This window comes from Denticeps clupeoides, unplaced genomic scaffold (genome assembly GCF_900700375.1).
Source record: "Denticeps clupeoides unplaced genomic scaffold, fDenClu1.1, whole genome shotgun sequence".
NCBI lineage: Eukaryota > Metazoa > Chordata > Actinopteri > Clupeiformes > Denticipitidae > Denticeps > Denticeps clupeoides.
In genome coordinates this window covers 421,313-435,784 of record NW_021630087.1, presented here as the reverse complement: position 1 = coordinate 435,784, position 14,472 = coordinate 421,313, and the positions used below count along the sequence as shown (strand labels likewise).

The following is a 14,472-nucleotide window of genomic DNA, read 5'->3' as shown; positions in this document are numbered from 1 at the left end:
TAAATTGAATCATTTTTAAGCAATTCAAAGTCCTTCAAAATAATCTGTGGGTGGCTGATAGAAACTACCCATTCTTTGGTTATTAGATATCAATAATACAAAAGTGTTATTGAATGTTTGTGGCTGATCTGATATTATTCAGCACTTCCTCCTTTACTGTTCAACTACTAAAACTAGTCTTGTGTGTGCATGTATAAATGAAGAAACTGAAATTTATATGAATCGAGAACTTTGCATCTTTGAAGGGGCCATAAATGTAGTACAGGGAGAGAGAGAGAGAGAGAGAGAGAGAGAGAGGGGATGGAGGCAGAGAGGTAAAAGTGAAGTGAATGTCATTGTGAAACACAGCGCAAGGTGTTAGCGGCCAGTCAAAAGATCATTTTGACATAAAGCATATGAAACGTACAGAAGGTGTATGTTAAGTTTACTGTTGCCTGAAAACATGGATAAATAAAGAAATATACATATTACAAACAAATGGATCAAGAAATGGAGGGCAGGGCAACCAATTCTCTCGATTTCCTTTTTTTATTTGAATCATTACAATTCAGAATTTAAAAATGAGTACGTTTATAAATGTATCATGTGCTTGTAAATAGCATATACAGCATTTTTGAATGGAAAAGTTGTATGAAAAGACATGAATGCCCTATTCCCTCGAGAATGATTAATACAGCGTCATAACTGAAAGGTTGTAGAAATGTTTGCTCTCAGGGCATGTTTAACCCCCTCTGGACCTGCCTTGAAATGGGTCCCTGATTTCTGTTTTTGACGTTTTCTTCAAGGTTTAACATCAAGGTGAATCTGCAGCTGGTGACCAGTTTCATGCTTACTGGGATCTCTGGTGGTGCCAAGTACGCTCAGAATGGGCAGCTGTTTGCTCGCTTTAAACTGACGGAGACTCTATCAGAAGACACGCTGGCGGGACGGCTGGTGATGACCAAGGTGAACTCGGTTCTGCTGCTGCCATCCAGTCGTGAGTGCAGCACCCAGGGCTCGCCCAGTGCTAAGGAGCGAGTCTACGAGGCGCTGATCGAGGAGAAGACCAAGGACTACATCTTCCTCCGCATCTGCAAGGACTGCTGTGAAGAGCTCCATCTGGTACCTGACAGGGAGTTGCAGGTATGGAGACCTTTTTTGGTGATTATGGTGATTAGGCCAGAGACTCTTGGTGTTTTTTGCTCTTCTTGGTAAATGAGTTTCATTAACTCCTCCATAATAAATTTCCAGAATCCTTAACATTGTAGGGATGATGGAGGAGATGGAGCATGGAGGAGCTGGTTGTATTGTTGAAATATGCTGTGGCTTTTTTGAGGAAATCCTTTTCTTGTTGTTACTGCTTGCCGCCCTGCAGGTGGAGTTGCAGTTCCAGTTGAACCGCCTGCCCCTTTGCGAGATGCACTATGCCCTGGACCGCATCAAGGACACTAGGCTGCTCTTCCCTGACATCTCCCAGACCCCAACTATCCCCTGGAGCCCCAATAGGTGAGTCTGCAGTACAGAAGTGCAATTCCCCTGGAATAAAAGATGAAGCATATAGCATCATAAATGAACCAAGGAGCAGAAGTACAAGCACAGAATTGGCATAATTAAGTGCTTCTGTGTGTGTTTGGGGCCGTGCAGGCAGTGGGATGAGCAGATGGATCCACGTTTAAATGCAAAGCAAAAAGAGGCCATCCTGGCCATCACCACACCGCTGTCTGTACAACTCCCACCAGTGCTGATCATCGGCCCATATGGAACAGGCAAGACCTTCACCCTGGCGCAGGCCGCCAAGCACATCCTCAAACAGCCCAACACCAGGTGAGCTGCTAATACAACCGCCTCTATTGGTCACCAGGCAACACGCTGGGGCTCTTTTGCAGCCACCTCTTTTGGTCTCCAGCCACCAGATTTGTCAGGCTAACAGCGCACGACTTCTATCAGCACTGAAAGTACTAAACGTCTCCCGATTCAGACTGGAGCAAATGCAGGGTTGCTGGAGAGGTACAATATATAATAGCCAAGCAGTATAGTATAAATAAAAAAATCTGCCTGCCATACAAATTCTAGTTTTTCCAATACTAATACATGCCACAGATGTTTTATTGGATTGTGAAAGGACTGTTTTGACACCAAAAACCTTCTTTATTAGAGGTGTGACCCTTCACTGGTCTCACAATTCGATTCAGTTATGATTATGATTCATCACGATGCATCACATACATTTTCTACATGATGTCACATGACGTTTTCAAATAACAGTTAAGGTCTCATACAACTGTGTTTTTACACTTGAGAAAAACATTCGTTACAAGGTAGTTACTGGTGGTCCTACTTTAATGGACTGCTAAATGGAGAAAATCTAAAGCCGCTTTCAGACCGAACATGCCCTCGCCATGGGCCTCTGCACAATATGATATGCGTGGTTTTCTAAACTTCCCTCCATACCCGTCCACGTCTACATCGCGATGCACCGATTATGCAAATTAAATCCAACACTCCTTTTTCTTCAGCTGTTTCTGCATAAAGGCGTGCACTTTTTCAGCAGTATTGTTTTGGTGATATTGTTTCAGTCACCCATAGGGCTGCAACAATGAATCGATTAAATCGATAAAAATCTATTACTAAAAGAGTCAGCAATTAATTTCATAATGACATTTGATTAAAAAAATACTTTAGTTGAGCGCGGAGCGCAGCGAACATACGCTGTCTCTCTCTCTCTCTCTCTCTCTCTCTCGCGCACTGATGCCTGCAGAGTTGGTGCCCCATAGACAGGGTGGAGGGAAAAAAAACGAGCGTAAGTAGAGGAAAAATACAAGGCCATAATTCGGCTGCATTTTAAGGCATGTTTTTACGCTAAACAAGTGCGTTTTTATGGAAAAAAAAGTTTCCCAATGCGCCAGTGGAAGCAGTCAGCAAGCAGTCATCTGTGAACGTGATAAACACAGCCATGCCTTACACGCTAACAGACCATGTGATACACAAGGTCTGACCCGACCATTTCTACTCCAGCGCGCTGAATCCCGAACCGCCACGCTGCCACTGAGCAAAGCACCGTCCTCACACACTACTCCCCTTTCACCCTGTTTCACCAAGCGTGGTGGTTAACAGCGTGGAGGACACATGTCCTCTGCAGTGTTTCACAATGACAATCACTTCACTTCTTACGTCGGCATTCTTCTTAGAATTCTGACATTCAAGCAAATCCGGTAAAATTTCCTGATTTTGTATTGTTCTTTTAAAGTCTATATTTGGCAGATGTAAAGCATACGTGTGTGTGGTGTTTTTATATTTTTACTATAACAGATGAAGCAGCGACATGTTCATGCATTTTCTAAAGATTTTAGTTCAGTTTTTGATTTGGAAATGAATGCTTCGATTCTCCGATTACACCCAAAAAAAATTAGACAGATGAATCGATTATTAAAAAGTAGCAGCACTAGTCACCCCAATCATTAGGTCTTTGTAGGACTTGTCATGGTTGTGAGAATAATGCATTGTTTTTGACCATATTAATGTATTAAGGAGAATTCACAACATGGTAATATTTAATTACAGTTTTTATTTGTTAATTTTGTTAAATCTGTTAATTCATCCATCTTTTTTTTCCTTTTGTCTGACAGGGTTCTGATCTGTACCCATTCCAACAGTGCTGCAGATCTCTACATTAAGGACTACCTTCATTCATATGTGGAGGCCGGCAATACACATGCTTACCCTCTCAGGTAGCTCCCGGTTTAATAGGTGTACAGACACACGCCCTACTGAGTGTCCAAAACTCTCTCCTCCTCTCTCTACAGGGTTTATTTTAGGAATCGCTGGGTGAAGACTGTTCACCCGCTGGTTCAGCAGTACTGCCTGATCTCGCCCACCTTCACATTCCAGATGCCCAGGCTGGAGGACATTGAGCGCCACCGAGTGGTGGTGGTGACACTCAGCACCTCTCAGTATCTCTGCCAACTGGACCTGGAGCCTGGTGAATAACAAGACTCCCTCTTTCACTCGCCTAACACACGGCATGGAGAGGCAGCATAAATGCTACCGGTCATACACTGGCAAAAACGTTTTTAATATTAAGCAAAAATGAAATTCTGAAAAGCAAAAGCATGGCCCACCTCTGATTGACTGTGGTCCAGATGTTTCTGCGCTTTTGAAAGTGCTGCAGCGACAGAGAGAAATGAGTAGCCTAAAGCTGGTCTGGTCCGATGCCTTCAGTGAGAATCTACCAATGTTAAATGACTATTAGACTATAGACTATTTATTCCAGTTTTCTTCACATAGAATAGCACTAGAAGAAGGGCTTAAGATGCTGCTTTCTGTCAAAGTAAGCATTAATAATATGCATTGTGTTTTATGGTTTGCCAGCATTCTCTCCTTTCTATATTATTCATGCTCTTGGCCCAGCTCAACCCAGGCAAAAAACATGCACACTGGACCATGTGTACGGCCCCATTCAATTCTTTTTTTATTTTATTTTATTTTATTCTTCTGAATTCCATGTTTTTACATTATACTTTTTTTTCACGTAAAAAACGTGCTTATGAAGTAGGTGGGGAAAAGCATAACCTGCAATTTGGCAAATCACATGTAATCACTTTTCAACAATGTGCTTGGGCACTTTTTTTTTTTTTTTTTTTTTTTTTTTTATTTTAAACCATTTACGTTTGAGACCTATTTCACAGTATTACACATTCTTCCTTTTATGAAATGAAAGTGTTTATCGAAACATTGGGGAGACCTGGAATAAGTAAATTAGTATTGTTGGGGCATTGTTTCAGCGCACATATGGAAATTGAATGTAAAAATGCAGAAATGCAATATTAATGATGATCTATCTCTCTCCCAACCACAGGCTTCTTCACACACATCCTGCTGGATGAGGCGGCCCAGGCCATGGAGAGTGAGACCATCATGCCCCTGGCACTAGCCAATCAGAACACACGCATTGTGCTGGCTGGAGACCACATGCAGGTCAGGCTAAGCGACAGAATGGGCCGAATCAGTGTTTGACTTTGTGGAAGATCTTGTTTTTTATTGATTTATTGATCTTAATTTGGATTCTTATACGAAATCAATAAATACGGAAAAAATACGCACTTTTTGGTCATTAACCTGTTAATCGATTTGAACTTTCCATCATAGTTTTTATATTATCCTGAAATATGTACCATAATTCACAAGGAATTATTGTAAATTGTGAAGTGACCACCATAGTGCTGGAGATCATTTGAAAACAGTGCTGGCTTGAGTCTTCTGTCAACAGATGTGGCACAAATGGATACTGCTTTAAGCAATAAAATATTGAAATATTTGCTAGCCATTTGTTCATTGTAGTATATTTTATAATGCAGGTATAGGCTTGTAGTATGTTAAAGGCACACAGTTTAATTGCTGGTGTTTTCTCCACAGCTCAGTCCATTTGTGTACAGCGAGTTTGCCCGTGAGAGAAGCCTCCACGTATCCCTTTTAGACCGCCTGTATGAGCACTACCCCCCTGACTTCCCCTGTCGAATTTTGCTGTGTGAGAATTATCGTTCGCACGAAGCCATCATAAAGTAAGTATGAGGTGGTGTGTGTGTGGATGGGTTTGGCATTTTCCATATACTCTCAGTGCAGAACTCTTGAACACTCATGATCTACGCCCATGATTCCACAGCTACACATCAGAGTTGTTTTATGAGGGTAAGCTAATGGCCAGTGGAAAGCAGCCTCCCCATAAGGACTTCTACCCACTGACCTTCTTCACTGCAAGGGGTGAGGATGTTCAGGAAAAGAACAGCACGGCATACTACAACAATGCAGAGGTGCGTAAAGGCTTCTCACAGAGACATTCTACATTATTTCATAGGTTGACCTCACCTTAGATGTTTTAGTGATCATTTATTTAGTTTAATGGTTAGTCATAGGCTATTGTTCATTATATACTGACGCACTTTTCTACCACTTAAATCAATGTAATTAATCTATAACTATTCTCCAGTGGTCCTGTAAACTTTGGTCCCTTTTAGCTCTCTGAATTAGTAAGTGTTGAAAATGACTGGTACTAATTAAGCAAAGTATAGGAGGCTTATTAAGTCTGAAATTCAGATCTTGAGGATGATGAGGGTTTTTTTTGTACACAATCCTCTGTAGGTGTTTGAGATCGTGGAGCGAGTGGAGGAGATGAGGCGGAAGTGGCCAGTGGCTTGGGGAAAACTGGATGAGGGCAGCATCGGCGTGGTGTCTCCATATGCTGACCAGGTCTTTCGTATTCGAGCAGAACTGCGCAAGAAAAGGATGCCTGAGGTCAGCGTGGAGCGAGTTCTCAATGTCCAGGGTGAGAGAGCATCCATGCATCTGCAAATAAGGACTCTATGCACCTGCGAAGTGAATTGCAGTGGCATCTGGCAGTGGTTGAGTTATATGAAGCTTCTGCCCGAGCACTGGTGGTTGTGGTTATATGAATCAGCAAGGGCATGTTTTGTTCTTCAAATTCATGTGCTGGAAAAATATGGACAGGCACCAAATTGTGATGGCTGGGTCATAGCACCTCTAAAACTTCGTTTCATGTGGGTCTGGAGTCCTCACACCAAATGTGGTCCAGATATGGACGTGTTTGAACCGGTAAAAGAGCTACAGTAGCTCAAATTGCTGAAAAGTTACTGTTTCTTTCAGAAAGGTGTCAAGGTGCTGCATAGGCACCAACCCTTGTTGACCTGTGGCCAAAACCAGAAGCACCTACAGTGGGAACACAGGACCATGGAATAAACATTCCTCCCACTGCCTGTTCCATTGTAACAAATATAATTAATTTCACTGGTCATAATGTGGTCATATTGTCATGTCTGTGTTACTGCCCAAGTTTTAAGTAGGAAAAGTCTTATTCACCCTAAACCACAAAATGTGAGAGTCTCTTCCATGACCTTTCACCTTTAACCCTGCAGGAAAACAGTTCCGGGTGTTGTTCCTGAGCACAGTTCGCACGCGGCACACTTGCAAGCACAAGCAGACGGCTATCAAGCGCAAAGAGCAGCTGGTGGAGGACAGCACAGAAGACCTGGACTACGGATTCCTGTCCAACTACAAACTGCTCAACACCGCAATCACCCGCGCTCAGTCCCTGGTTGCTGTGGTGGGAGACCCCATTGCCCTATGCTCTGTGGGACGCTGCAGGTCAGAAAACAAGATGACTGCTGCTTTTCCAGCTGCTCGGTTTCTATGTTTTGTTTTTTTCAGCATTTGCCATATTTCATTAATTTTAGGTAAAATTGTTTAATGTATTACGTATTAAACGTATTCCAGTCAGGCCAATTTTTTTCCCCACCTGATGCAGATGATGTGGCCAAAAATGTTGTGACCTGGATTTCACGTTGTACTGTGTATGTTCGCCTAGTTTTGTTGGTGGGAAAAATTGAGAGCTAGTCTGGTACAAAGGAGTAAAACAATATATTTGCCGATTCGGTTCCAAGAGTCAGGCTTTTTGGCAGCATATGGCAACATTTCCTGTTCTGAGGTTATGCCCAGCAGTCAGGAATGTTAGATCGTGGTTGTAATTGTTTGCAGTGTTTTGGGGAAATATTTATAATGCTGCGTACTTTTACTACTTTTTTTTTTACTACATTTGGGGGTTACCATCAAAATAGCCCTGACCTCTGAAGATACGAAGAAATGTGGTATCTGGTACCAAGTTGCTAGGTTCTTGCTACATGGATTTGACTTGAGATCTTGTCAAGCCCACTAAACATACTTGCTGTGTTTCTCAAAGCGTGCTTGAACCATTATCCTGCTGACAGGATACCCCAGGAACATCCCACTGGAGCTGCTTTTTTGGAGATTCTGTGAACCAGCTGTCTGACCATAACCATTTCCCTTCCTTTAGTTAATTTATTCTCCGGCGATCCGTCTTTTATCCGACAGTCTGTTTTGTGCCGGTAGTGGAGATATTAGACTCCTTATTTCTCCCATCACCATGGATACTGCTGTGTGGTTCTTGGTTACAGGAAATAAAAAGCCAAAAGCTTGGGCCCGAACACTGGTTGTGCTGGCTATGGTATGTAGAGATGTGAACCTTCACTGGTCTCATGATTCGATTTGATTACAATTATCAGTTCATCGATATCGACGCATCACGATGCATGCCATAAATTGTCTACATGGTCACCTGATGTCTTCAAATACGAGAGTTAAGGTCTCGTACTCCTGTGTGGAAGCTTTGATTTGATACAATGAGCAGAAAAATGTTTCAATGCAGTGACAGAAGGGAAAGAATTCAACTGACATTGTTCTACTGTAATACAAATCAACAGTGAATAAGCAAATCCCAGCTTTTAAGCGTTTTATCAACTCCGTTATAGAAAATAGATGTTTTCTTTTGGCTTATTTATTTTGAAGCTGTTTTCTGACCGAATGAACACAAAAATAAGACATCCTAGATCTGAAAGAATGAAATATTTGTATTAATTACTTTGTTCGTTACATAGTTGAATGTGCTGACCACAAAATCACACCACAATTATTGGTGAAATTAAAATTATTAAACCAAAGGAGGTCTGGATTTGGAGTCATATTGGGAAACACACTACAGGCTGATCCAACATGATCTAAGGCTCAGTAGTTGGTGTACCCTCCTTGTGCCTTTATGACTTCCATACAATGTCTGGGCATGAGGTTGTGGATGGTCTCTTGTGGGATCTCCTCCCAGACCTCGAATAAAGTATCTGCCAACTCCTGGACTATCTGTGGTGCAACACAATGGCATATTGGTGGGTGGAGTGAGACATCCTGTCCCATTCGCCCCTTCTCTTGTCCATAGCATCAATGCCTTCGTCTTGCAGGATCTGCTGACACACTCCAGCCACATGAAGTCTATCAATGTCTTGCATTAGGAGGAACTTAGGGCCAACCATGCCGGCATATGGTCTCACAATCTCCTCTGAGGATCTCACCTCTGGCAAGGGCTGTGCGGTCCCCCCAAAAAAATGCCACTCCACACCATTGTCAATCCGGTCATGCTGGAGGATGTTGCAGGCAGCAGCAGGTTCACCCTGTCACATGTGCTTTTACATTTATGGCATTTGTCAGATGCCCTTATTCAGAGCGACTTACAATCAGTAGTTACAGGGACAGTCCCCCCCTGGAGACACTCAGGGTTAAGTGTCTTGCTCAGGGACACAATGGTAGTAAGTGGGATTTGAACCTGGGTCTTCTGGTTCATAGGCAAATGTGTTACCCACTGTGAAGGGCACAGGGCACCACTGGCAAATGCCAAACATGGTGTACAGTGTTGGGCTGTAAGCACAAACTCCACCTGTGGACGTCGGGCCCTCATACCACCCTCATGGAGTTGGTTTCTGACGTCTGAGCAGACACATTAATGGCCTGCTGGAGGTCATTTTGCAGGACTCTGGCAGTGCTCCTCCTGTCCTTTTGCATGTGAAATTTCGAGTAGACAGTTTCATTTAACAGAAGTGTGATTCACTTGGAGTTACATCGTGTTGAAGGGTCTTTTTTGAGCTTTGTAGTTTTCTTTCATTCACACTGATTTTAAGACACTGGCTGCTGCTGCAGGAAGCGCATAGACCTGCCTGAATCAGCAGGATTAGATTTATTTCTTTTCTAAAGTTGTTTTTGAGATCTGACCTTTTCTAGAAAGTGTCATCCTCTGTCCTGCAGAATGCTGCATGTAGTTTTGTTGATGAACTTGACATCGGTTCTCTGTGGGCACAGCTTACTGAGGAAGAAAGTAGTTCATGTCATGATTGTGATGAAGGGCATGGACACAAGTCATGAGATGAGCCAGTTCAGATTGAAAGCACCCTCTGGTACCTTCTAGCACTTTGTGTTCTAGATAACTAGTTTTGATGTTTCTCCTGCAGGAAGTTTTGGGAGACGTTTGTCTCCCTTTGCCATGAGAATGGTAGCCTCCACGGCATCACGTTTGCACAGATCAGAACCCAGCTAGAAGCCTTGGAGCTGAAAAAAACATATGTGCTGAATCCTTTGGCCCCTGAGTTCATCCCACGGGCTCTGCGGCCCCATCAGCCCCCACACACTTCGGGTAAACACCTGCACTCTCCCCCAAAGGTGAGGAGTCTACAGCCGCCATGGATCTCTGGACATGCATGCATGGAATGTTCTGTATTTAGCCTCTCTTAGTTAATAAGAAACATGTTGTAGTATATAATACCTTTTAATTGCATGTCAATCTCCGCTGTCTCCTCTTCACACAGGCGAAAGGAGGGCAGCTGACCAACCACACTGAGCACTTTCCAGCTGAGGGCTTTGGTGAGAGGCCGTCTGCTCACTACACTACTTCTGTCCACTTCTATTCTGTTTTATGCTCTTAAGTGTGGGCCGGGGTGACTGTAGTGAACTAACTAATTACGAAGAGTACAGCAGATTACCTTTAACCACGTGCAGTAACACGTCATTTGAATTATATTTGGTAAATGTATTCATTTTGTAATAAACGGGAGCTGCATTTGACTACCTTTGCACCACCAGTTTCTTCAGAATTACAGGAGCTCTCTTCTGCGTATAATAACATGGTTTTGCTCATCTGTGTCTGTGCGGCCTGTACAACCGTTACTGGTTTACACTTTTGAGGTCATAGTACTTCTGTCGTCCAACAAGGCTGAATGATCCAAATCATCTTAAAGCATCCGTTTCCTTCTCCCCAGTCCAGCCCAGCACTGCCGTTCTTTTAGGGAACCCAATCCAAGCTTACACGTCTCCGGTGGCAGGCAGCGGAGGTGGAGGAAAGTCTCCCAGTCCAGTGCAGAGACTCGACCCTCACACTGGTGCATCCATCCTGTATGTGCCTGCTGTTTATGGTGCCAACATGGTTGTCCCCATGCCTCTGACGGTAAGTATAAAATGACCAAAACAGGTCATTTTTTTTCAGGACAGGAATCACTTTTTCTTTCACCGGTTTTGCACAGTTGCCCTGGACTGCCTACCAGGGACGCTTTCCTGTAGACCCACATCTCATGGGACATCAGGCTGCCATGGCCTACAATCTTAACCTGCGGGCACCCACCAGCCGAACATCGCCGGTGCTTTACGGCCTTGGACATCCCTCCCCTTTGGCTCAGCAGCCCCCCAACGAGAAGGACCTTCTGCTAGACAGCAGCCCCCATGGTGAGACATAAAACTTAAATCCGCTGTTGTCATAACTAGTGTCTCTTTTGACTCTCCACTCTATACTTGTTTATTCCTGTGCTTTAAATGGTTAATTTCTGGATTGTATAGGAAATGTATGAATTTTCCGAAGTGTTCAGCAGTTAATACAAATGGTACTTCTTGTTTATTTCATGTCTAGCCTCGCTCCTCCTGACCATGCAATAGATCCAATGACTCCAGTGCCCTGTGTAATATTGTTTGTTTGTTTGTTTGTGTGTGTGTGTGTGTGTGTGTGTGTGTGTGTGTGTGTGTTCACTTCACAGAAAGAATAGACATTAATGGGAAGGGCGAGCACAGCAGATTGACACCAGAGAGGAAGGCTCCTGTCCTGAAGGAAAAGCAGGTCTGGAAAAAAAATCGGGATCATGGTTGGAAATAAAGAATTGTGTTTTTTTTTGTTTTGTTTTTAACCTTCATCACAAAGCAAATTTTAATTAGCATAATGAGCACAAATGGGGGTACTGAAACAATACCAAGGCAGCAACTTATGCATGGGGCAGATCACATGAGGCACCCAAAAACACTCATGGTTTGAAGACACCCAACTGCAGCGCCTTAAATGCACCGTCTATGACTGTTTCTTTGAACCCTTGCTGTGGACCTACTTGATATTCCTGATTTATATTTTCACATATGGGTTCGTGCCACATTAAAATTTCAGCTTTGGATAAGGAGATTGGATATGGAGCACTTCTTGTCACACGATACTTTGCATGCATGTGCCGGATTGGCGTTGCCCACATTTGCAGGGTGTGCAAGATACATGTCAATTCCTCAGAATTTAGCCCAAATTTAAAAGATGCACATCTGGACAGCAGTTTTCAAATAGTGCTACACTTTCTCATTTGGGTTAAGATCTGGACATTTTGTGATTTTTGCCATGTTGGAAGAATCTCCTCCCAAGCAGTGGGTTCTTTGCAGAGTGAAACAAGTTCTCCTGCAATATTGTGGAATATTTGTCCATCCATTTCCTCTCAACTTGGTCCCAGTCCCAGCAGATGAGAAGTAGACCCAGTGCATGGGTCTGATGCTTAGTTCTGAAATGTGATCTGTCCTGGTAAGGGATTGAGTGCTGTGATGAATCTTCTACTTCTGATGATGGATTCTGTTTCCACACGCATAGGTAGCCGGTCCACAATCTATGGTTCATTGGTCAGAATTGTGTGGGATGTTAAAAAGGGGAAGAGAGTTTCAGGCTTTGACACACCCACTCTATGTTTGACTCTGTGTGATTGGTTAATGATGTTATATGTTAATTCTGGGACTTCCTGTCAATTCTGCTCTGATTACTCAAATAAGCTGTCAGTGTCCCAGTTAGGCAGTCCAGGGCAACTGTGCAAAACCAGTGAAAGAAAAGGTGATTCCTGTCCTCAGATGATGCTCATTCCAGATGGATAATCACTCTAAATGTGACCAGCCATTAAATCTCTATCTTCTAAAACCATCTTCAAGTGGTTTAATATTGTGGATGATTGTTGTATGGTCTATGTGATGTTGCCATGCACACTGTGTTAATGTGAAGCACCTCTGTCTGTCTGCAGGGAGATATTGACTCTGGCCCCACTAAAAGTCCTGAACCCCCACCACTTCTGAGCTTCCCCACCAACCGACTTCTCCGGAGAGAAAACTCTGCCCCTCCAAATTCCAACCCTGCCGCCCAGAGACATCTAAATTTCCACCACCTGTCCCCCCACACCCACCCTGGCTTCCCTCCTACTGCAGGGCAGTTCCAGCAGTCTCCATATGGTGTGCCTCGCTCCCAGCTCCGTGTGCCAAACCACCAAGGGACAATGCTCCCTCCTCACCAGCCACAGCAACAACTGTGTTCGTTTCCCCCCCGTACAACTGCCCTCAACCCATCCTTTTTTAGTGGACCCCTCCCTCCTTGCAGCCAGCAGACTCCTCTGTCAGACCACCTTGAAACAGGGGACCCTCCACTTCCACCGGAAGATATAAAAGGCATGGTGCGGGCAGTGATCCCTGCACCAGCTCAGCTGCCCACACCTGCCAATCTCCACAACCAGCATCAAGGTCCCCATCTGTCAGGCTTCACTGAGGACAACATGGATTCCGCCTTGGGAGAGGTGCTTGGTAAGTTCCTCATGTGGTCGATCAGGACAACTTCCGGACCGTCCTCTGTTTTATCACGTGTCTTGAGTAGCACCTATGATTTGTTTATATATGATGAAGGAGATTTATTTAGTTATGCCCGATCATTAATCTAGTTGCTTCCCAAGCAAATAGGTCAACCTTTGATTGGTTAATCAATTGGTTGTAGTAAATCGTTAGAAAGACTGTAATAATTAACACACTTTCTGCTTGTTTTAGCTGCTTTAAATGCAGTTATCTTGCCAAATTTTCCATCAACATTTTTCTTTTGTTGGTATAGTAGACCTTCCTTGGCTGGTTACTGGCTTTTTTCAGCACAACCGAAAATCTAAACATTTTTAATATATAAATTGATCTTATTAAACCTACATTTACTTTACTTTACTTTATTTGGCAGACGCTTTTATCCAAAGCGACTTACAATGGGAAGACACCAGCAATTCTCGTTCGATTTCTATAGAATATCAAGTATACAAACTAAGAGCCCTGATAAGGCTTAGACTTGTCATTGAAGAACATGCTCGGAGAGTGTTGGGTGCTAGACTAAGAAAAATTATAATGTATTTATACATTTTGTATTTGTTTGTTCAATGTGTATGCATGTGTATGTGTTAAATGTGTCTGTAATATTTTTGGAATAAGAGGGTTTTCACCTTCTTCTTAAAAGTGGTGATAGTCTCGGCTAGTCGTGTGGAGGAGGGCAGGTTGTTCCACCAGCCAGGGACAACAACGGAGAACAGACATGATTGGAATCGGAGACCCCGTGAAGAAGGAATTTTTAGTCTCCTTTCGTTTGCTGATCTGAGAGAGCGTGCAGGAGTGTAGCTAGGTAGTAGTGTGTTGATGTAGGAGGGCGCAGTTCCATTTACAGCCCTGTAGGCAAGCATCAAGGATTTGAACTCAATGCGAGCAGCTACCGGGAGCCAGTGGAGGGAGGTAAGAAGAGGTGTAACATGGGTGTATTTTGGCTGATTGAAGATGAGACGGGCTGCCATATTTTGGACCATCTGGAGTGGTTTTATGGTGACTGCAGAGGCTCCAGCCAGGAGAGAGTTACAGTAGTCGAGTTTGGAGATGACCATTGCCTGGACGAGGAGCTGCGTAGCCTGTTGTGAGAGAAAAGGCCGAATCTTGCGAATGTTGTAGAGAGTGAACCTGCAGGATCTGGAGATCGCAGCAACATGATGGTTCAAACTCAGTTTGTTATCTATCCAAACCCCA

The 14,472-nt window shown here is 43.6% G+C and overlaps 1 protein-coding gene across 1 annotated transcript in view; it reads left to right on the top strand.

The window, feature by feature from the left end:
* Positions 1-14,472, top strand: part of helz (helicase with zinc finger) — a 32,341-nt gene that overhangs the window by 15,604 nt on the left and 2,265 nt on the right. The window contains exons 12-27 of the mRNA XM_028968572.1: positions 786-1,122; positions 1,355-1,485; positions 1,624-1,803; positions 3,606-3,707; positions 3,783-3,958; positions 4,835-4,953; positions 5,392-5,537; positions 5,639-5,786; positions 6,115-6,298; positions 6,906-7,134; positions 9,837-10,044; positions 10,191-10,245; positions 10,641-10,825; positions 10,902-11,100; positions 11,406-11,485; positions 12,684-13,233. Coding sequence (XP_028824405.1) covers positions 786-1,122; positions 1,355-1,485; positions 1,624-1,803; positions 3,606-3,707; positions 3,783-3,958; positions 4,835-4,953; positions 5,392-5,537; positions 5,639-5,786; positions 6,115-6,298; positions 6,906-7,134; positions 9,837-10,044; positions 10,191-10,245; positions 10,641-10,825; positions 10,902-11,100; positions 11,406-11,485; positions 12,684-13,233 — 3,029 coding nt within the window. The remainder of the gene's footprint in view (positions 1-785; positions 1,123-1,354; positions 1,486-1,623; positions 1,804-3,605; positions 3,708-3,782; positions 3,959-4,834; positions 4,954-5,391; positions 5,538-5,638; positions 5,787-6,114; positions 6,299-6,905; positions 7,135-9,836; positions 10,045-10,190; positions 10,246-10,640; positions 10,826-10,901; positions 11,101-11,405; positions 11,486-12,683; positions 13,234-14,472) is intronic.